General features: G+C 40.1%; 1 protein-coding gene across 1 annotated transcript in view; it reads right to left on the bottom strand.

Annotated features, from left to right (window-relative positions):
* Positions 1-22,241, bottom strand: part of LOC122558290 (polyamine-modulated factor 1-binding protein 1) — a 488,574-nt gene that overhangs the window by 413,673 nt on the left and 52,660 nt on the right. The window contains exons 4-5 of the mRNA XM_043706693.1: positions 16,327-16,410; positions 15,880-16,026 (exon numbers count right to left, since the gene is read on the bottom strand). Coding sequence (XP_043562628.1) covers positions 15,880-16,026; positions 16,327-16,410 — 231 coding nt within the window. The remainder of the gene's footprint in view (positions 1-15,879; positions 16,027-16,326; positions 16,411-22,241) is intronic.

Raw genomic sequence — 22,241 nt, 5'->3', positions numbered from 1 at the left:
ATTCCGTTACTTTTAAACTATAATCCTAGTTCAAGATTCTTCCACAACAGGAAACATGCTTTGAACATCCACCCAGTCAAGTTGCTTCAGGATCTTATATGTTTCTATTAGGACAGCAGAACCCTGAAGCTATTTTATGGTGGTGTTATACTAGTGACAGCAAATTAAGTGGTTGCCATGAGGACAGTTGCCCAAATAAGGATGACAGCCCGGAGTTGTCAGTCCTGTAAGACAGCCAATAGCTTGGTAGCATTACCTTTAGATGTAAAACTGCAGCTAAAGGATGAGTGAGAGTGTACCCCCATGTTGAAGTGCTCTTGAAAAGAGACAAACTCTGTTTTGTGAATGCTGCTCAGGTCAGGCAGGGTGACTTTGAAGATGATTGCATCAAGTTCAGATGAATCCTCAGATAATGAAGCAGACATGTCCAAGTGCAGCAAGTTCTCAAAAACATTGAGGCTCTTACTGATAAGTGCTAAGTAAATTTGTGCCACATAACGGCCAAGTAATGACTGTCTGCACAATCATTATCCCTTAAATTTCAATGGCAGTACACTGTTAATGCTTGGGCTTATCATCAATCAGAAACTGAATGCACTAACTATATAAATTTTGTAGCTACACGAACACATCACAGGCTGGGAATTCAACAATGAGTAACACATTTCCTAATTCTTCAAGGTCTGTCCATAATCTTTGAGACACACATTCGGAGTGTGATAGAACACTCTCCAGTTGCCTGGTGTGCATCTCCAATTGCATTCAAGACACTTGACAGCATTCAGGACATCAGCAGACCACTGATTGGTATTGCATCTAAGTCTGGGAAAAAGTGAGGACTGCAGATACTGGTGATCAGACTCAAGAGTGTGGTGTTGGAAAAGCATAGCCAGTCAGGCAGCATCTGAAAAGCAGGAGAATTGACATTTCAGGCATAAGCCCTTCATCAGGAATCCTGATGAAGGGCTTATGCCTGAAACATTGATTCTCCAGTCCTCGGATGCTGCCTGACTGGCTGTGCTTTTCCAGCACCACACTCTCGCAACTAAGACTGTCAACATTCATTCATTCCACCACCGATGCATATTGGCACCAGTATGTACAATCTACAAGATGCACTCCAACGAATCATCAAAACTATATAAACAGCATCTTTCAAAGTTGTGACTTCTAGTGCGTAGAAGGACAGGGGAAGCAGATACATGGAAGTAGCATCACCTGCAAGTTCTCATCTAAGCCATACTCTATTCTGTCTTGGAACTATATTACCATTCCTTCAGTATTGCTGAGTCAAACCTTGGAACTCCCTCCCTTAAATCACTGGTAGTGCACCTACTATGCAACGACTGCAGCAGTTCAAGGAAGCTGCTCACCGCCACCTTTCAAAGGGCAAATAGGAATTGGCAATAAATGCTAGCTCTCCCAGTAATGCCCACATCCTATAAATGAAATTTAAAAATGTGTTACCCTGGTGGGAAGCCATTAGGCACTCCCTTATCATCATTTTACTAAAATATCTGCATCACGGTTTTTATCTATTGGGTTGGTAAAATTCCATCTTGATGACAGCATAAACATATACCATTATGGCAGCCAAAATAATTACATTTTGAAGAATTTCAAGACAAGGCAAAACCAAACCTAAATGTTAGCCTAATTTTACAACTATTTTATAGCCAAAAGATTTAATACCTAAAAAGGACATATTCAGGAAAGACATTTCGGTCTCAAAATGATACTGTATTTGTATTACGGGATATGAACGTGGCTGGCTGGCTCAGCATTTATTGCCCATCCTTAGTTGTCCTTGAGAAGGTAATGGTGAGCTGCCTTTTTAAACTGCTCCAGGTCATTAGTGTTATTCAATGCAACTAACTATTCAATTTCATATATTAACTTAGAAGAAAAGTGGGACTGTAATTACCAAAACATTGGTAATACTGAGACAATTTTATGTAACATTAAAATGTGCACAATATTTGCTTTCCATGCACACAGATTGGCAGATTTAGTCTGCCACGCAATCATGTTACAGGCTATGGTCCTAACTTGTTTCAGTTAAAGTGCTTCACACATGCTTGAATTAAAGCTGAATGAAAGAAAGAAGTGGAGGAATGATCATTGATAAGCAACTATTATTAACAGCTGTCAACAATATAAAATCCAGTTGTGGTATTCCTGAATAAGTCAGCATTGGATAGTGTGCCTGGAGCTATTCTGAATAACCTCCTTTCACTTCTTGGAACAATTTTACATTTAACAGCAAATAATAAGTTTTGTTTTTAAATTCACTGGATATTCTTTAATAACAAGTTACAATAAAATAGCTAGATATTACAGCTGTGTTCTTGCAATGGTCTAAAGCAGAGTGATCTGTTATCTATGGCAAAAACAGAATAAATTACAAAAAGATAAATACTTTGGAAGTCTTTAAATGTCCAGAAGTGAATTTAAAATTAGTTTATACTCAATGAAGGAAATTTAAATTTGGTGTCAACTACTACTCTAAAGAAACCAGAAATTAAGATGAATACATTAATGTATGGTCAGTTCTAGTATAACACAATGATTGTATTGTGGTGCAACCCCGCGTTTTTTAAAAAATCGTGCTTTAGAAACAGCGCTTAAAGTGTTGGCGCTGTAATCGGGTTACAGCTAATACATGTTTTAAAGTTTGCGCTGTAGAAACAGCGTCTCAAATTTGTCAATCACATTCCAGTGAATTCACATTGACGAAACACACATAACAGGATGACCTGTAAATCTCAGTCACAATAACAAAATGGAGCTTATTGTTTAAAAATAATCAAATATTCAATAATCAGTTTTGCAATATTCATGTGCCTCAGGTCAGTGTCAGTTGGTGTTGGTTTAGCTCAATTGCCTGAATGATTAGTTTGCAAAACAGTGTGATGCCCAAGCCTGGGTTCAATTCCCATCACTAGCTGAGGCTACCATGATGGGCTTTCATTTTCAACCTCTCCCCTCACCTGAGGTGTGGTGACCATCAAGTTAAATCACCACCAGTCATCTCTCTCTAATGAGAGAACGGCGCTATGGTCTGGGAAGACAATGGCGATACAATAGGATACAACAATATCAGCTTGTAACCTCATCAGTATGGAATAGTCAATTTATTTCGTGTTCATGTGACATGACAACTTGACGACAAAGACTTTTCGATGTTTGCAATTGATTGTTTGAAGATCAAAAGTACAAAACAAATCCAAAATTAAGATACAATAAAAGTAATTGAAATGAAAGGTAAGGTGGTATTTGAAATAACTCCATGAAAGCTGGTATCCTGTCACCAAGTCACCTTTATTTACACATGCACAGTACATGACACTGATCCTGCTGACTCCTCGAGTGAACAGAATCCCTGACACTCCTGTTTATTTTTTTTTCTTTCTTTTTTTTCTGCTCCACAATTCTAAATATGGTTGTGAAATAACTCCCCAGAGGCCTTATCCCATCACCAAGTCACCCTTTAGTTACACGTGCATAGACCTTGACACTGATCCAGCCATGTCTCAGAGTGAACAGAACCTCTGACACCCCTGTTTTTTTTTTACTCAGGTATAATGTGACATTTTCTCTTCCCTTCCTTAATATCTGTATTAATGGTTTGCAGAAATTTGAGGGATTGTTGAAGTGAGAGATAAACAAATGATTTTTTGCTAAAGAGATGAATTTGGTTTCAAATGTGAAATAGCTCCACAGCAGCCGGTATCCCATCACCAAGTCACCCATTTATTTATACTTGCATAGTACTTGAGACACTCCTGTTTATATTTGTCAGTCAGGACTCCCTGACTGGACCAGGTTAACAGCCCTAATCAGGGAACTCATATTCTATGATATCCACCGAGCTGACCTTGTTCTAATGACCATATACTTCTCCCTCTACGTTTTGGGATGTCGGCCAATTCTTTTTCCTGTAGCTTCTCCTGGGCATTTTCACACCAGATCTGGTTCCTCTGACTCTGCCTCAGATATTGGCGGTGTGTACTGGAATGCAGTCTGCCTCTTGCACCTAGAGTCTCATGACCGAAATTCATCTTCTTCATGTGGTAATGGTGTCAAGGCTGTGACATCTGCCACGTACATGTCATCCTCAGAAGTTTCTTCAATGCTAGCCATCCTTGCTGGATGTTCCGAGGGACCGGGTATGTTTTGCTTCTGCCCCATTTGTAAGGTTGCAGCCTTCATGTAGTTCACATGCCTATTCAGGACCACCTCTCCTCCCTAAACTTTGTATATCATGGGAGTTGACTTCGTGTTGACTATTCCCACCAATACCCTTGGTTTTGACACTAAACTTCATCCCCTGAACTAAACTGGCTCTTTCGCTTAGAAGAGTCTTGTGTTCAGTATTGCCGTCCCTAATGCCATTTCAACCTGTCCCCCCCCCCCACCAAGGTGGCTATGTCGGCATCTGATCCTGGCCAGTAGGCATAATTTCTTGCCAACATCTTTATTTTCAAAACCCCTGGATGACCCTGATGGAGTCCAGCCAGCAACCTTTGCTTGGGACAATCACTTTTGCTCCCGATAATAATACACCATCCTCTATAGCAAACTGGTCTCGCTGGGTTTAGAAAAGTTTCAATTCTGATTGTGATCGTTTCCCCCATCACCACTAGCTGTTTTAGTTTTGCCAGGGTGGGATAATCTTGTGTCCACTCTCTGACATTGTCAGCGGTGACCAGAAGGGTGTCCAGAAAGTTTAAAAACAGAACAGACCCTTCTGGTGGTGGCACCACTGGTGCTGTATGCCAATGGGAGGTAGTTCAATGCATCTGCATTTGCCACTTGGCCTCTAGGCTACCTTCTCCCCAGCCCCTCCCCTCCTCCCATTTATCTCTCCACCCCAGGCTCCGGCCTGAAACGTTGATTCTCCTGCCCCTTGGATGCTGCCTGACCCGCTGTGCTTTTCCAGCAACATACTCTTGACTCTGATCTTAAGCATCTGCAGACCTCACTTTCTCCTAGTTGATTCCTCCTGGGCTGTGTCCCAACTTGTAATTGTATGCACTCAAAATAAGAGCTGAATTTTACCTGAGGTGGCAGGGACCTATCCTTTTTAAGTAGCCCTAGCAAGGGTTTGTGGTCTGTTACTACTACCAATTTACATCTATAAAGATATTGCTGGAAGTTTCTCACACCAAAGATAACTGCAAAACTTTCTCTATCTGGGGATACCTTCATTCGGCATCGGCCAAAGTCTGGAAAGTATACACTATTGGGAGTTCCTCTTTGCTGGGCAACCAGTGAGCTAAGACGACTGCGATATCGTAAGGGGAGGCATTGGATGTCAGTACCACATCTTACTTTGTATTGCAGCAGGCCCACACCTTCGACAATGATAGCTGCTTTTTCACTTCCCTAAAGTCTACTTCTTGGCTATGAGACCATATGTAAGGCTGAGCTGAAAATGTGTTGCTGGAAAAGCGCAGCAGGTCAGGCAGCATCCAGGGAACAGGAGAATCGACGTTTTGGGCATAAGCCCTTCTTCAGGAAGAAGGGCTTATGTCCGAAACGTCGATTCTCCTGTTCCCTGGATGTTGCCTGACCTGCTGCGCTTTTCCAGCAACACATTTTCAGCTCTGATCTCCAGCATCTGCAGACCTCACTTTCTCCTCATATGTAAGGCTGACCCTTTTTCAATAGGAGATGTACAGATGTCAGGATGAAAGCCAGGTTACCTAAGAATTTTCCACAATAATTGACAAACCCATGTAAAGATATAAGCTCCAGTACATGCATGGGAGCCAGGGAACCACTGACCAGCCTCACTTTATCTTTCAGTGGGTATAACAGAGTCTTGTCAACTCTGTAGCCCACAAATCTCACTTGAGGTGCCTGAAGCACACATTTTTTCCCTCCTACAGTGAACACCTGCATTGGATTTATGTTTAGGTACTACAACCAAGTTCTCTAACTGCTCTTTATTGGTCTTCCTGGTTATTAGCATGTCATCCAGATGAATGGCAACTTGGGGTAGATCTTGCAAAATGTTCTCCATCATCTGCTAGAAAATGGCACAGGTTGATGATACCACAAAATTCACTAAGATCTTCAGACAACACCTTCCAAACCACAAACACATCCAATCTAAAAGGACAAGGGCAGCAGATATATGGGAACACTACCATCTCCAAGATCCCCTCCAAGGCACACTCACCATCATGACTTGGAAAAATATTGCTGCTGGGTTGAAATCCTGGAATTCCCTCTGTAATGGCATTGTGGGTCAACCCACAGCAGGTAGACAACAGCGGTTCAAGAAGGCAGCTCATCATCACCTTCTCAAGGGCAACAAGTGACAGGCAATAAATGCTGGACAGCCAGCGAGACCCACATTCCACAAATGAATGAATAAAAAGTTTCGAATATTGGTACAAACCTATATGGATATTAATTGTAGCATGCTTCTGGGAACCCTCATCTGATCACATTTGCAGGTACACAAGGCTCATGTACCGCACCATGAAGGACAGCACACCCCCTGCTAGTTTTCATGTAAGTCCTCTATACAAGGGATTGAGTATTTATCCAACTGCAAAAAACTGTTTACCGTTTGTTTGAAATCCCCACAAAAGGACCGCTCTCCTAAACTGTCAAAATCTTTCTGCAACCATCCCACCTCCTCAGAACCATCTGCCTGTCCGCCTAACTTTGTATCATCGGCGAACTTCGCCAGAATGCCCCCAGTCCCTTCATTCAGATCATTAATATACGTAACAAATTAAGGCAGTTAATTTGGTATAGCATGGTGGTTGTTCATAATTTCCAGGTTTATGCAAAATCCAATTCCCTATATATGCATGTAGGTATGCAATCGCCTTGACGATTGCATAACTAAAGGATGGTTATTGTGCCATAAGGATGCTCCATTGACAAGATGGCTGATGATTCTAGCACATTCATGTGGACAATATATATACAGTAATAGCCATGCTGCCAAATTAAATGTGATAGAGCAGATTATTTGGTGACTAACCAATGTTTCAACCGTAACTATGAATTTCAAAGCTTATTTTTAAAGGACATTGTGCATGCAAATGAAATGCTTGTTGTTATAAGGTATACTGTCATTGAAGGAATGTAAGTGGAATTTTATGAACATGTTTTTTCAATACAATGAAGTTTGTAATAGAGACCTTAAACTTCATTTTCCACAAGTTTATTTTATCTCATGTCTGCTGTGGGTGTATCCTGGGTGAGTTTGCATGGTTGCTGGAATCACAAAGGGTGAAGGGTGGAGGGGACATGAGTCAACACAGGGCTCTAAAAGATCATAGAAAGGTGGTACAGGGGCAAACTTTGGGGTATAGGATATTACAGGTTCCTGGGATTGGTACAAGACATGAAATGTCACATAGTGTGATGGATGGCACTCGGGAACTGTGTAAGGGTGCGAGGGCTCTTTTTTTATTTGTTTGTCGGATATTGAATGCTGGCTAGGCTGGCATTTATTATCCATCCTTAATTGCCCTTGAACTGAGTGACTTATTAATGCCATTGATAAGAGATAAATGTTATAGGTCAACTATACTGCTCTGGTGCTGGAGTCACATGAAGGCCTGACTAGTCAAGGATGCAAATTTCCTTTCCTAATGGACAATTTCTCTCAATTGATAATGGTTACATGATTACCAACAGGTAAGCTTTTTAATTTTAGATTTTAAAAAATTAAATTTGAATTTCATCATTTGCAACTGTGGGATTTGAATCCTTAATGTCAAAACATTAGACTGATACACTGGATTACTAACAGAGTATCATTCCATCATGTCACTACCTCACCTTAAGAGGATGTTACAGGGTATTTTATATTTTAATATTTTAATGTTTCGGATACAGTGCCTGAGCCCCAAAGCAGGCCTTCTGCTCACCCCATCTAAATAACTGGCATTGTTCTTACTATTTCTGTAAATAGTGATACCGGTTTTGATTACAACCTGCCACCAGACCAAATATCTGATTAGCGGCAGCACTTTTAAAGACTCTTTGCAGATCTGGGAACTCTTCTCAATCTAACAAAAAACCAGGTCTTTGATTCTGAGTCAGTCTGGAGGGCCTGCTGGCTCCTCTCCTCTCCAGTGCTGCACAAGTATTCCTTTACAGTGCAGACAGATTCTGGAGCTTGCTCTGTGCCAATTGTGCCATTTTCCTTCTTTTCCTAATTTAAATTAATTGTGAAACGAGAACTGGGCATAGTACTCTAGCTATTGCCTAACTGAACTGTGTATAACTTCAACATTACCTCCTTGCTCTTATACCCTATGCCATATGGCATTGACTGCTTCAGTCAAAACGTAGCTTTCCTTTTAGAAAAGTTGGTTATTTTGAGTCGGCAGAGCTGAGTAATTTTAATTGGTGCCCACCTTTCATGATTTTGGGATCTCGATTGAGGTCATAGAGTCATAGAGATGTGCAGCAAGGAAACACATCTGTCCAACTTGTCCATACCGACCAGATATCCTAACCTAACCTAGTCCCATTTGCCAGCACTTGGTCCATATCCGCCTAAACACTTCTTATTCAGATGCCTTTTAAATGTTGTAATTGTACTAGCCTCCACCACTTCGTCTGACAGCTCATTCCATACTTGCACCACACACTGTGTAAAAAAGTTGCCCAATGGTCCCTTTTAAATTGTTCCCCTCTCGCCCTAAAGCTGTGCCTTCCAGTTCTGGACTCCACCACCCCAGGGAAAAGGCCTTGTCTATTGAGTCCTGATGAAAGGCTTTTGCCCGAAATGTCGATTTTCCTGCTCCACGGATGCTGCCTGACCTGCTGTGCTTTTCCAGCACCACACTCTTGATTCTGATCTCCAGCATCTGCATTATTCACTTTCGCCTTGTCTATTTATTCTATCCATACTCCTCATGATTTTGTAAATCTCTGTAAGGTCACATCTCAGCCTCCGATGCTCCAGGGAAAATAGCCCCATCCTATTCAGCCTCTCCCTGCAGGTGAAATCCTCCAACCCTGGCAACATCCTTGTAAATCTTTTATGAACCCTTTCATGTTTCACAACATCCTTCCGATAGGAGGGAGACCAGAATTGCAGACAATATTTCAAAAGTGGCCTAGCCAATGTCCTGTGCAGCTGCAACATGACCTCCCAACTCCTACACTCAATACTCTGACCAATAAAGGAAAGCATACCAAACACCTTCTTCACTATCCTATCTACCTGTGACTCCACTTTCAAGGAACTATGAACCTGCACTCTAAGGTCTCTTTGTTCAGCAACACTCTCTAGGACCTTACCATTAAGTGTATAAGTCCTGCTAAGATTTGCTTTCCCAAAATGCAGCACTTTGCATTTATCTGAGTTAAACTCCATCTGACACTTCTCAGCCCATTGGCCCTCTGATCTCAAAGTTGTACTCTGAGATAACTTTCTTCGCTGTCTACTACACTTCCAATTTTAGTGTCATCGGCAAACTTATTAACTATACCTCCTATGTTCACATCCAAATCATTTACATAAATGACGAAAAGCAGTGGACCTAGCACCGATTCTTGTGGCACACCACTGGTCACAGGCCTCCCGTCTGAAAAACAACACTCCACCACCACCCTCTACCTTTGAACCAGTTCTGTATCCAATTGGCTAGTTCTCCCTGTATTCCATGAAATATAACCTTGCGAACCAGCCTACCATGAGGAACCTTGTTGAATGCCTTACTGAAGTCCATATAGATCACGTCCACTGCTCCACTCTCATCAATACTCTTTGTTACTTCTCCAAAAAACTCAATCAAGCTTGTGAGACATGATTTCCCCCTCACAAAGCCATGCTGAATATCCATAATCAGTCTTTGCCTTTCCAAATGCATGTAAATCTAGTCCTTCAGGATTTCCTCCAACAACTTGCCCACCATAGATGTAAGGCTCAATTGCCTATAGTTCCCTGGGTCTTCCTTACCACCTTTCTTAAATAGTGGCACCACATTCACCAACCTCCAGTCTTCCGACACCTTACCTGTGACTATCAACGATACAAATATCTCAGAAAGGGACTGAACAATCACTTCCCTAGCTTCCCACAGAGTTCTCGGGTACGCCTGATCCAGCCCTGGGAATTTACCCACTTTCATGCATTTTAACGCATCCAACACCTCCTCCTCTGTAATATGGACATTTTTCAAGATGTCACCATCTATTTCCCTACATTCTATATCTTCCATGTCCTTCTCCACAGTAAACACTGATGCAAACTACTTGTTTAGTAACTTCCCCATCTCCTGTGGCTCCACAGTCTGCCTTGTTGATATTTTAGGGGCCCCATTCTCTCCCTAGTCACCCTTTTGCCCTTAATATATTTATAAAATCTCTGGATTCTCCTTAACCCTATTTGCTAAAGCTATCTCATGTCCCCTTTTTGCCCTCCTGATTTCCCACTTAAGTATACTCCTACTTCCTTTATAATCTTCTAAGGATTCACTCGATCCCTGCTGTCTATACCTGACAAATGCTTCCTTCTTTTTCTTAACCAAACCTCAATTTCTCTACTCATCCAGCATTCCTTACACCCACCACTCTTGTCTTTCAACCTAACAAGAATATACTGTCTCTGGACTCTTGTTATGTCATTTCTGAAGGCTTCCCATTTTCCAGCTGTCCCTTTACCTGGAAACATCTAACCCTAATCAACTTTTGAAAGTTCTTGCCTAATACTGTCAAAATTGGCCTTTCTCTAATTTAGGACTTCAACTTTTAGATGCAGCCTATCCTTTTCCATTATTAATTTAAAACTAATAGAATTGTGGTCGCTGGCCCCAAAGTGCTCCTCCTCTGACAGCTCAGTCACCTGCCTTGCCATATTTCCCAAGAGTAGGTCAAGTTTTGCACCTTCTCCAGTAAGTACATCCAGATACTGAATCAGAAACCATTCTTGTACACACTTAACAAGTTCCTCTCCATCAAAACTCTTAACACTATGGCAGTCCCAGTGTATGTTTGGAAAGTTAAAATGCCCTACTGTTCTTACAGATAGCTGAGATCTCCTTATAAGTTTGTTTCTTAATTTCCCACTGACTGTTGGGGGTCTAGAATACAAGAGAAAATGAGGTCTGCAGATCAGAGATGGAAATGTGTTGCTGGAGAAGCGCAGCAGGTCAGGCAGCATCTAGGGAACAGGAGAATTGACGTTTCGGGCATTAGCCCTTCTTCCGGTCTAGAATACAATTCCAATAAGGTGATCATCCTTTTCGTATTTCTCAGTTCCACCCAAATAACTTCCCTGGATGTATTCCCAGGAATATCCTCACGAAGTATAGCCGAAATGCTATCTTTTATCAAAAATGCTACCACCTCTCCTCTCTTGCCACCCTTTCTATCCTTCCTATAGCATTTGTATTCTAGAACATTAAGCTGCCAGTCCTGTCTATCCTGGAGCCATGTCTCTCTAATTGCTATGATATCCATGTCCCATATTCTGAACCATGCCCTGAGTTCATCTGCCTTCCCTGTTAGGCCTTTTGCATTGAAATAAATGCAGTGTACTTTATCAGTCCTACCTTGTTCTCTGCTTTCTTCCTGCCTACTGTGACTATTTGACTCACTCCTTTTCCCATTTGTACCAGTCTCAGATTGATCTCTTTCCTCACTATCTCCCTGGGTCCCCCACCCCCACCTTACTAGTTTAAATCCTCCTGAGCAGCTCTAGCAAATCTCCCTGCCAGCATATTAGTCCCCTTCCAATTCAGGTGCAATCTGTCCTTCTTGTACAGGTCACTTCTACCTCAGAAGAGATTTCAATGATCCAAAAATATGAACCCTTCTCCTCAGCACCAGCTCCTCAGCCATGCATTAGTCTGTTCTATACTCCTATTCCTGTCCTCACTAACTCTAAAAATGGGAAATAATCCAGATATTACTACCCTCGAGGACCACCTTTTTAAATTCCTGCCTAACTTTCTATATTCTGCCCATACAATCATTTAACAGAGCATTTTGTTCTGGCTGTATAGTACAATCATAAATTAGCAGGCTGCACAAAGATTGCATACCCCCTCAATGGAAGCAAGGTTTATTGTATATTACAATCCTCACACCTTTTTTTTGGGGTTGTCAAATTTTGTAACTATCAAAGTGAAGACACAATTGACAGTACACATTTAATTGTTTCAACCATTGAACAGCAGTTAACGATTATTGTATGTCACTGAATATTGCAACAAAGCATTACCATATTTAAAATTCATTCATAGATTTATACAGTGCAGAAAAGGCCCTTCGTCCATTCAGTCTGCACCAACATAACTACCACTAAAAGTACACCAATCTCAATTTCCTGCACCTGTCCCATATCCTTGAATGTTATGACGGTTTAAATGTTCATCCAATGCATTCCAGATTCTCACTACCCGCTGAGTGAAAAAGTTTTTTTTCCCAAATTGCCTCTGAACTTCTTGCCCCTTACCCTAAAACTATGCCATCTCATGATTGACCCCTCAACCAAGGGGAACAGCTACTCCCTATTCCTCCTGTCCAGATCACACATAATCTAATACATCTCAATCATGTCCTCCCTCAGCCTTTTCTGCTCCAAAGAAAACAATCCAAATCTCTATGGTGTCTCTTTATAGCTCAATTTCTTCATCCCAGGCATCATTCTGGTAAACCTCCTCTGTACCCTCTCCACCGTTATCACATCCTTCCTGTAGTGAGATGACCAGAACTGCACACAGTACGCCAGCTGTAGCCTAAACAACACTTTGTACAACACCAACATTACCTCCTTGCTCTTATACTCAATGCCATGACTGATGAAAACAAATGTCCCATATGCCACCTGAACAATCCTATTCACATGCACTGCTGACTTCAGGGATCTGTCAGTAACTACCCCAAGATCCTCTAAGCTACTCCAGTGTCCTGTTATTCAGTAAATACTCCCTCACCTTGTTTCTCCTTCCAAAGTGCATCACCTTGCACTTATCAGGGTTTAGTGCCATTCGCGCATCTGACCAACCCATACATATCTTGCTGTAACCTGCAACCATCTGCATCGCAAGTAACTACTTTACCAATCTTGGTGTTATCTACAAATTTGCTTAACTTTCTCTTCGCATTTTCATCTATATCATTTATATGTAGGCGGCACGGTGGCACAGTGGTTAGCACTGCTGCCTCACAGCGCCAGAGATCCGGGTTCAATTCCCGCCTCAGGCGACTGACTGTGTGGAGTTTGCACGTTCTCCCCGTGTCTGCGTGGGTTTCCTCCGGGTGCTCCGGTTTCCTCCCACAGTCCAAAGATGTGCAGGGTCAGGTGAATTGGCCATACTAAATTGCCCATAGTGTTAGCTAAGGGGTAAATGTAGGGGTATGGGTGGGTTTCGCTTCGGCGGGTCGGTGTGGACTTGTTGGGCCGAAGGGCCTGTTTCCACACTGTAATCTAATCTAATCTAATATATATATATATATATATAAAAACAAACAATTAGGTTCCCAGTACTAATCTTTGTTGTATGCCACTGGACAATGGCCTCCAGTCACTCAAACAATCTTCTACCATTACTCTTTGTGTCCTATTACTAAGCCAGATCTATCTCGTCAAGTTTCCCTGAATTCCATGCAATTTAACCTTCTCAATCAATCTCTCACGTGGGACCTTGTCAAAAGCTTTCCTAAAATCCACATGAACTACAGCAACTGAACTTCCCTCATTCTCACAACTGAGCACATTTTCAAAACTTCTAACAAATTTGCTAGGCATGACCTCCTTCTGACAAAGCCATGCTGATTATCCCTAATTAACACATATAGAGTCATAGAGATCCCAACCCAATCTAGTCCCACCTGCCAGCACCCGGTCCATATCCCTCCAAACCCTTCCTATTCAACATATCTTTCGAAGTGGTTATTAATTTGCTCCTTCAGAATTTTCTCCAATAGTTTCCCCACCACTGATGTGAGACTCACTGGTCTGTAATTTCCTGCTTCATTTCTACCACCCTTCTTTAAAAAGTGGAACCAGGACCAAAATCCTGGACTTTTAAGATAACTTTTAGAAGTAAAAGAACTGTTGTCCAGTCCTCTGGGACTTCCCCTGTGGCTAGAGAGGAATTAAAAAAGTTGCATTAGAGCTCCTGCAATTTCCTGCCTCGCCTCCTACAGCAGCCTGGGTTGCAAATCATCCAGGCCAAGGGATGCAAATCATCCAGGCCAGGGAATTTATGCCATCTCATGATTGATCCCTCAACCAAGGGGAACAGCTACTCCCTATTCCTCCTGTCCAGATCACACATAATCTAATACATCTCAATCATGTCCTCCCTCAGCCTTTTCTGCTCCAAAGAAAACAATCCAAGTCTCTATGGTGTCTCTTTATAGCTCAATTTCTTCATCCCAGGCCCGACAAAACCTCCTATACCTCTCCATTTCCTATGTCAAACAGTGCAAGTTACTCACAGTCCCTTTTCCTGAATTCCATACTTAAATTATCCTTTTCAGAGTGAAGACCGAAGAGAAGTATTCATTCAACGCCCTTCCAGTATTCTGCGGCTTCACACACAGGTTGTTCCCTAATTGGGCCTTCTCTTTCCCTGGTTAACCTCTAGTATATTTATGAAATACATTTGGTATTTTATTTTTAACAATGTCATTCAAAAAAAACGGTCATTACAATTTTTATGCATGTTAAGTTGTTCTATACCATACTTCTAGGATTGATGAAAAGTCACGTAAATGTCTATGACCTTATTGCTTTGAGTTATTCACTGTCCTTCGTTGCTGAATTTAACAACATTTTACATTAGCAGCTATGTATGATTAAAATGCTAGTCATCAATTTGCAGACTGTCAGCTCATCTTGAGGTTCAATTAATAAGCATCTTTAAACTTAACTTGTAGTTTATATCACTAACAAAAAAAGTAAATCACTGCCATGTAAGGTGTATAGTTTTGATAATATTAACTTAAGGAATTATTCATTCTTCCAAGGTGAGTGTTCAACAATGAAAAAAGGCTTATCCCTCTTGCATCAATCTATATGCACCATCATTGAGGCTATTGCTGACCTGAATAGAGGACGATCTACGCCTGACATGAGATGACAGAATGGTACAACAATATAAACTGCGGTTTAGCAACAGATATATATATACAGGTTGTTCTCACTTTTCTAAAAAGAAATCTTCCTCTTTAAAGGGCATAGTTGAAGCAAAACATCAGTAGCCTAAAAATGCATACGATACACATAGTATTGTGATGAATTCATAGATTAAGTAAATTTAAAATCATACCATTTCAAAAAAGGTAAAATAGAATACCGTGAGTGAAAAATGACCTACATTTCCAATTCTTTTTTGATTTATTTGGCAATACAAGTTTGAATAAATAACAAAAAAGCTTTTGCACAGAGGGATTGCTGAGAAACTTTGGGTTCCATAAAGATTCCAAAAATTAACACGTAGACAAATATATTTCACAAGTTGGATCTACTATTTGTAGTGACATATTAGCATTCACAGCCCATAATTCACTATGCTGACATTAAATTTTTGATTCTGTATATATTTTACATCAAATAACATTAAAGCAAATAACAATGCTGAAATTTAAAGAATCTTATAATTATAAGGTTATTATAATAACAGGATTATAATCAAATAGAATAAATCCCTAGTGAACATAACAATTTTTGAGTTATTTTTTGAATTCAGCAAATTATTGTATTCCTTCCATCCCAGTAGAACTGATGTACATGCCTCCTCCTGACATCTAAATTGATTTAGACATACAACAGCAATAATTCCAGCTAATGCAGAATTGAAAATATTTCAAACATGAAAGCTAAAATAAGGTTACTTTGCAGATTAAGGCCTAAAAAGTGAGGGTACAGTAAATATCTACCTGTTCTTGGGCATCTTTGTGCAGCTTTTTGGTGGTATCCAGCTCCTCTTTCAGCTGTTGCAGGCAGCTCTGCTTTTGTTCCAGCTTAGCTTCTCCTTCTCTCAGCTCTGCCTGCAGATGGTAAATCCTTCTTTCCTGTACATCCAACTGTCAATCCACAGACAAATTATAGATTCTAAATTTTAATACATTCAATTGTCACACTGTTAGACTAATAAGAAGTCAAAAAGGAAATCTTCACAGAATCACGATGTTTTATATTTGGAGACTATTCTTATGTCATCAGGAAGCCAATATGGTGGCACTGAGCAGAAAAGCCAATACTATTGATGTCCTTTACAGCCCAGTCTCAAATCAGCTTTGTCCATTCAGCTTCCTGTATTACACTTCTGCATTATAAATCATTTGCTTTAGGATAAGAGGACAAATTAAAAATATTTAAGGTACCTCAGTTGTTAACCCATCTCGTTTCTCTTGTAAAAGGAGGACCTCTTTACGGAGATTCAGTATTGTACCATCACGTCGCTCGAGCTGGAAAAGAGTTCACATTTCAAGAAAGAATCCACGAATGTCAACCAATGAGCAATTAGCAAGACAAGACAAGATATTGATCTGCTAAGAAAACCACAGCCGCAGCCATACAGCTAAGCAAGGTCCCATTTCCCCAGCTCTGCATTGAAAGGTAACTCTTCATTAGCATCTGCCCTTTATTGATCATTGTTAAGTATCATAAAACCTGTCTGAATCCACAAAATTGAGCAGGCGCTAAAATAAGTAAGTCAATGACTACTACAGCTTGGCTTAAGTAAGACATAAAATAGGAAATCTCTTTAATAAAAAACAAAAGGATCAGTTGTTAATTCCATCTGAACAGCATTCAGAATAGATCTTTTTGTACAATTAAAGCAATACATGCAACTCAAATTAAACCAGAATCAAAGCTAGCCGTGTTCGTACAATGTGATTGTGGTATGTACAATAAACTTAGTGATTTTTTTAACTGTTCTCTCTGAACAAATGCACTTCCTTAATATAGATATAAAATAGGTTTGTCAATATGAATTGAGTCACTACCGAAACACAAAGCAATCATTAAGCTAGATGAATGGACAGATCAAAGTTTGGAATAACCAGATTTGAGATGGTAAGATATAAACCAGTAATGACAAATCATGTAGGTACAGTATTCTAAAGGAATGAAGTAGTGCCTCCATCTTAAAATATGCTTTCAATTAAGTAGCTAGAAATGTTTTAAAAACTGATACTGTTCTTACACAGATCATTTTATGCAGAAATTACATAATTGGAGTACAGAAAGTATTAAATGGCATAGACGAAAACATCCTGAATCTTATTATGAATCAAGCTAATCAGAGAGAACACATATTAAATTAGTAAGTTTTTAAAATCACAGACAGTGATTAAAATTGAAATGATTGAGCAGGAAAGGCAGTTGAACCAAAATATAAATGAAATTCAAGATGTAGTTAATAGCAATCTAAGTGAAATAAAATATTAGAGGGATTACCTTAATATAAGAGCAAAGAATTGCTGGAAATCTAAAACAAAAACAGAAAATGCCGGAAATACATAGTAGTTTTTGCAACTACTTTCTTCTCTAGAGATGCTGACAGATCTGTTGAGTATTTCTCAATGTTTTTTAATTAGGATACTTGAATGAACTTAGAGGTTTTCTTATTGTCCTTGCCTTTTCTGACGTTCTGATTAAAAAAAAATGCCTATTATCCACGTAATTACTTGAATTGGTAACAGGATCAGGCATATCAGATGCTGAATCTGACCAGGATCAACTATGGAGACTATGGTCACAGCAATGTGACCATGAGTTGACCCTTTCAGCTTACTACATTTCCATCCTACTGTATTTCATTAATTTTAAAATACCACACTTACTCATCTGACAGATGGCAGAATTAGAAGGATTAAAAATAATTTAAATTGCTGTTTACTGAATAGTGGAGTGCTTGATTGATAAGAGAACATTTGTATATGCAATGTTCATTTTAAACTTTCGTTAAAAAGGAGGGATCACACATCAGAAGAACAGCTAACTTGCAAAGTTCTACTTTCGACAGTCTATAAACAATAGTGTTACAATTTCACCAAGCTTATTAAATGCACTTTCAGTCATTGAAAATTTATATCTAGAACTGCACAATTCAGTAGCAATTCACAAAATATATATTTCGTTCTTATCGGTGTTAATTCCAGGACCAATCTCAAGGTTAAAGCCTGTATTGCCAACTGCAAACAAATCTTGTTATGCTTAAATGCTGTAACAGACTATGCTTTAAAAAATGACTATAATCAACACAGAAATCTCACATATTTTATACTGTAATGGACCTTATAGAAAAATATTGATTGCAGCCTTCATCTTTCTCAATTGTAAACATTCATGCAAAGTTCATGAAAGGAGACATACCATCTCAATGTTCCAGGATAGTATTTTAATCAAGAAGTTGTTGTCATCCTACCAATAACCAGTGGTCAAAATATTGTTTTGACACGTTTCTTTATAATCAGCGAATGCTCTTTTGGGAATGGCATATCAGTTATAATCAAAATAGCCTCAATTATTTCAATTATGCAGTCATAAATTAGTTTCCTGTATAAGGCGGAGCTTTTTCAGTTTCGACATTCTACTCATCATTAGATTCCATCATGGAAAACAACAGTGTTTACAATAAGATTTCAACTGTTCTTTCTTCTCACATAGCCTACAGAGAATTATATCAAATATATGATTGTCTTCAGTGCAGTACTTTTCACCAATAACATTCAAAATTCGGCAACAATTACAAAATTACTCAGCACATAACCAAAGGACTTCCAATTTGCAGCAGAATTTCAGGATTCTACTTAATAGGTAAACCACTGCAGCTCTGGGAAATAGAGCTAGGATATTTTAACTCGCGGGTCTCATCACAGTCTCACAAGCATATTTTTACCCAATTTATTGACATTACATGTTTGTGGATTGCAATTTCATCAAAGTTTCACAAAAAGTGGCGAGTGAGATAATTAATATTTTGGTTTCAATTTTAAAACTTATGTGATTCAGGGAAAATCCCATTAGATTAGAAGTTAGCAAACTAGCTCTTTATTTAAAAAGGAACATCTTTTATACTTTTGACAAGAACATGGCAAGCGTCTTGCTAAGCACTAGTGAGTTGCTGATTAAGGGGGATTATAGTCTATTAACATCTGGTTACATAGCATGGGTACATAGCAACTTCAGCTCCCTGTTTGCTCCATCGTACCTCGATGTTGAAAACTGAGTATCAACATCTCAGGGTACATACCACGGATACCAAACATATGCACTCCACCTCATTAGTAATTTGTATGTGCCTACCTCCAAGAACCTTCATGGCACCTCTCTGAGCTTCTGTAATTCAATGCTAGAGCAGTAAATATCATTGGAAAGCAGCAGCAAGGACATTTTGCACTCAAGGACACATACCCAGCTTAGACTGGACCAGACTCTTCACTTGGTATCATAGCTCTCACTCACTCTGAGCCTACCTGGATGTTCACAGTGTGCCTAGCCCCCTCAGCCAGAGATACCAGGCTCAGGTTACTTCTGTCTCACCTTTCTATTTAGCAAAGACACAAAGCCAGAAAGCCTGTCATGGCTTGTCAGCAGGCCTCAGTCAAGTCAAGGGGGATAGCCTTTACTCAGACGTCCTAACACAGTAAGTCAATGGCAGCCTCCAACATCAGTCCATGGGCTTGGACACAGTCAGGCAGGCACCCGGGATGGTCAGAATGAGGATCCTCTCTGCACCAGGATGAGCAATCAAATGTTAGGCAGCCCACCTCCTTTGTTGATACTTTCTGCATTACCGTAAGCTGTTTCGCTCCTGGAATGAGAGACACAAGTATGGAAGAGGAAAGTGGGTGGCACGGCTGTTACTTATGGTGCAGTTGGAAAGGTGCCCCAAGCAAGTGAGCAGGCAGCACAGAGGACTTGCAGAGTTAGTGATGTCTGGGGTTGGGGGTGGTGACAGCAAGTAAGGGAAGATGTTGCAGGCAATAGTGAGGGTGGTGGAGCATTAGCCTTGGAGGAAAGGAGATAGAAGTCTCAGGGATGTGAGATATTAGACAGAAGATGGTGGCAGTAATGCTGGTAGTGTGGAGAAGGGCATTGACCTTCTTCTTTTTACCGAGATAGGCATTCCTTCAGTTGGCTAGACTGCTCTAATCTGGGTGACAATCTTGAACAAGACTTGTGTGGTCACTACTGACCTCCACTGCTGGGGGAGAAGAAGTCCCATCTATGCCTCATCCAATCCTACAGGACTCAAGGTGCCAACTTTCCCCTGTCTGCCATGCCCAAGGCGAAGTCGGGAACTGTGCAGAGCAGCTTTGGAATGACAGTTCTTGTCCAGGTGTACAGCGGGCTTTTAAAGATGGAGTGAGCACAAGTGATGCCAGTCTTTCGGCAGATATCCACTAAACGGTAATTAGTTCTTGGAAGTGCGCATAGTAGAAGGGGACTAGAACTGGATGTGAGAGACGTCATGTGGACAGTCTAGGCAATTAGGGAAGTAAGCTTGGTAAGATACGGTGAGAAGTTTCGATGGGACTCACAGTGAGAATCCCTCTAAAAAATACTTGACAGAACTTAGCTCAAAGAAAATGTAAGATTCATCCTATTCTCTCATATGTGTCAGTCAGCAACATTTATTTTTCTAAGCTGCAAATAGTTTCTGGTATCTTCTTACCTTTTTAAAGCAGTGTTCATTTTTCTCATTTTCAATCCATAGTCCAAAAAGTAGAAAGATGTGGTCTCTTACACTGGATGTAAAATGGAAGAATGACTACATAGCAGTAGGAACACTTAAGGAACCTTCAGCATAGGACCATCAAGAAAGAAGTAAGTGTTAAAGCCATTAGCTGCAGTACAAACAGAACACGTTACCTTTGAATTTCCTTAGAAGGGGAAGAATACTCTGTTCAAGAAAATTCTTTCTAATTATTCATGATGGGAATCAATTTTGAGTATTTAATTGGAAAAGAAGAGATATTTCCTATGCTTCAAATGAAGGAGATAAATCAATAAAGATATTAAGGGACCCTGGAGCAAGTAAATCCCTGCTGCTGGTTGACAATACCATTTTATTCCATGGAGATTAATGAAGGAGAAATTGTTGATTGGAGGTATACAGAGAGGTTAAAAACATTCCAATTAAGCTGAGTTAGATTATAGAGTAAGGTAGGAGGAGAAAGTGAGGACTGCAGATGCTGGAGATCAGAGCTGAAAATGTGTTGCTGGAAAAGCGCAGCAGGTAAGGCAGCATCCAAGGAACAGGAGAATCAACGTTTCGGGCATAAGCCCTTCTTCAGGAAGGGCTCACTTTCGACTCGAAGATTTTAACCTACTGCAAATCCTCTTACAAGGATGCCTTCCTTGAAGAAGCTCTCTTCCTCCCATTCCTGAAGAAGGGCTTATGCCCGAAACGTCGATTCTCCTGTTCCTTGGATGCTGCCTGACCTGCTGCGCATTTCCAGTATAGAGTAAGGTAGCAAATGAAGAAGATGTAGTCAGATACGTGAGACAAATATCTGTTAAAGGAACTGGTTTTATAGAGTTATAAGGTTTGGAAACAGATTCTTCTGCCCACCTTGTCTATGCTGACCAACAAACACCGATCTACATAAACCCCATTTACCTGCAGTTGGTCCACTGCCTACAATGCCCTGGCACTTTAAGTACTCATCCTGGTGCTTCTTATCTTTGGGTGGCTGTTCAAAAATGATGTTACAAGAGCCACATTCTTGATGAATTAAGAAACAGAGTTAACATTTAGAGTCCAGTGATGTTTCATCAGGAAAAACTACTTCCAAAATGACAGTGCAAAAAAGTTATTTTTTTCAAAGATATGCTTTACCCAAATGAATATAATCAGAAAAAGGCTAAACTTTTGTCACAAACATTCAAATAAATAAATAATAGTTTGGGAATATAGCAATTTGCAATTTCAGCCTGTCACCCACAATTTCAATGTGTTTTAGAAAGATGGCAGCAAACGTCAAGGATCAGGATTAGAGCTATTATCTACAATGTCCTAACGATGGGAAAAAAGGAATTCCCCTGTTACTGTTTGCCATTAGAGATGCACCTAATGAGTCAAGAGAAGTGAAAATAAGGGCTATTTTGGATTTCTCCATGCTTAACACAAAAATGTGAAACTTTGTGCTACAGTTGCATAAGTAGATTTCAATCAGAAATTTGTTCCAATGTTCAACACCATGGTGGCTCCTTTGATAGATTTATTAAAGAATGCAAGAAATTTGAATGGAGAAAAGAATGTCAGATTATGTTTGACAATGTG

Source organism: Chiloscyllium plagiosum, chromosome 17 (assembly GCF_004010195.1).
Source record: "Chiloscyllium plagiosum isolate BGI_BamShark_2017 chromosome 17, ASM401019v2, whole genome shotgun sequence".
NCBI lineage: Eukaryota > Metazoa > Chordata > Chondrichthyes > Orectolobiformes > Hemiscylliidae > Chiloscyllium > Chiloscyllium plagiosum.
This window is presented reverse-complemented; position numbering and strand designations above follow the sequence as displayed.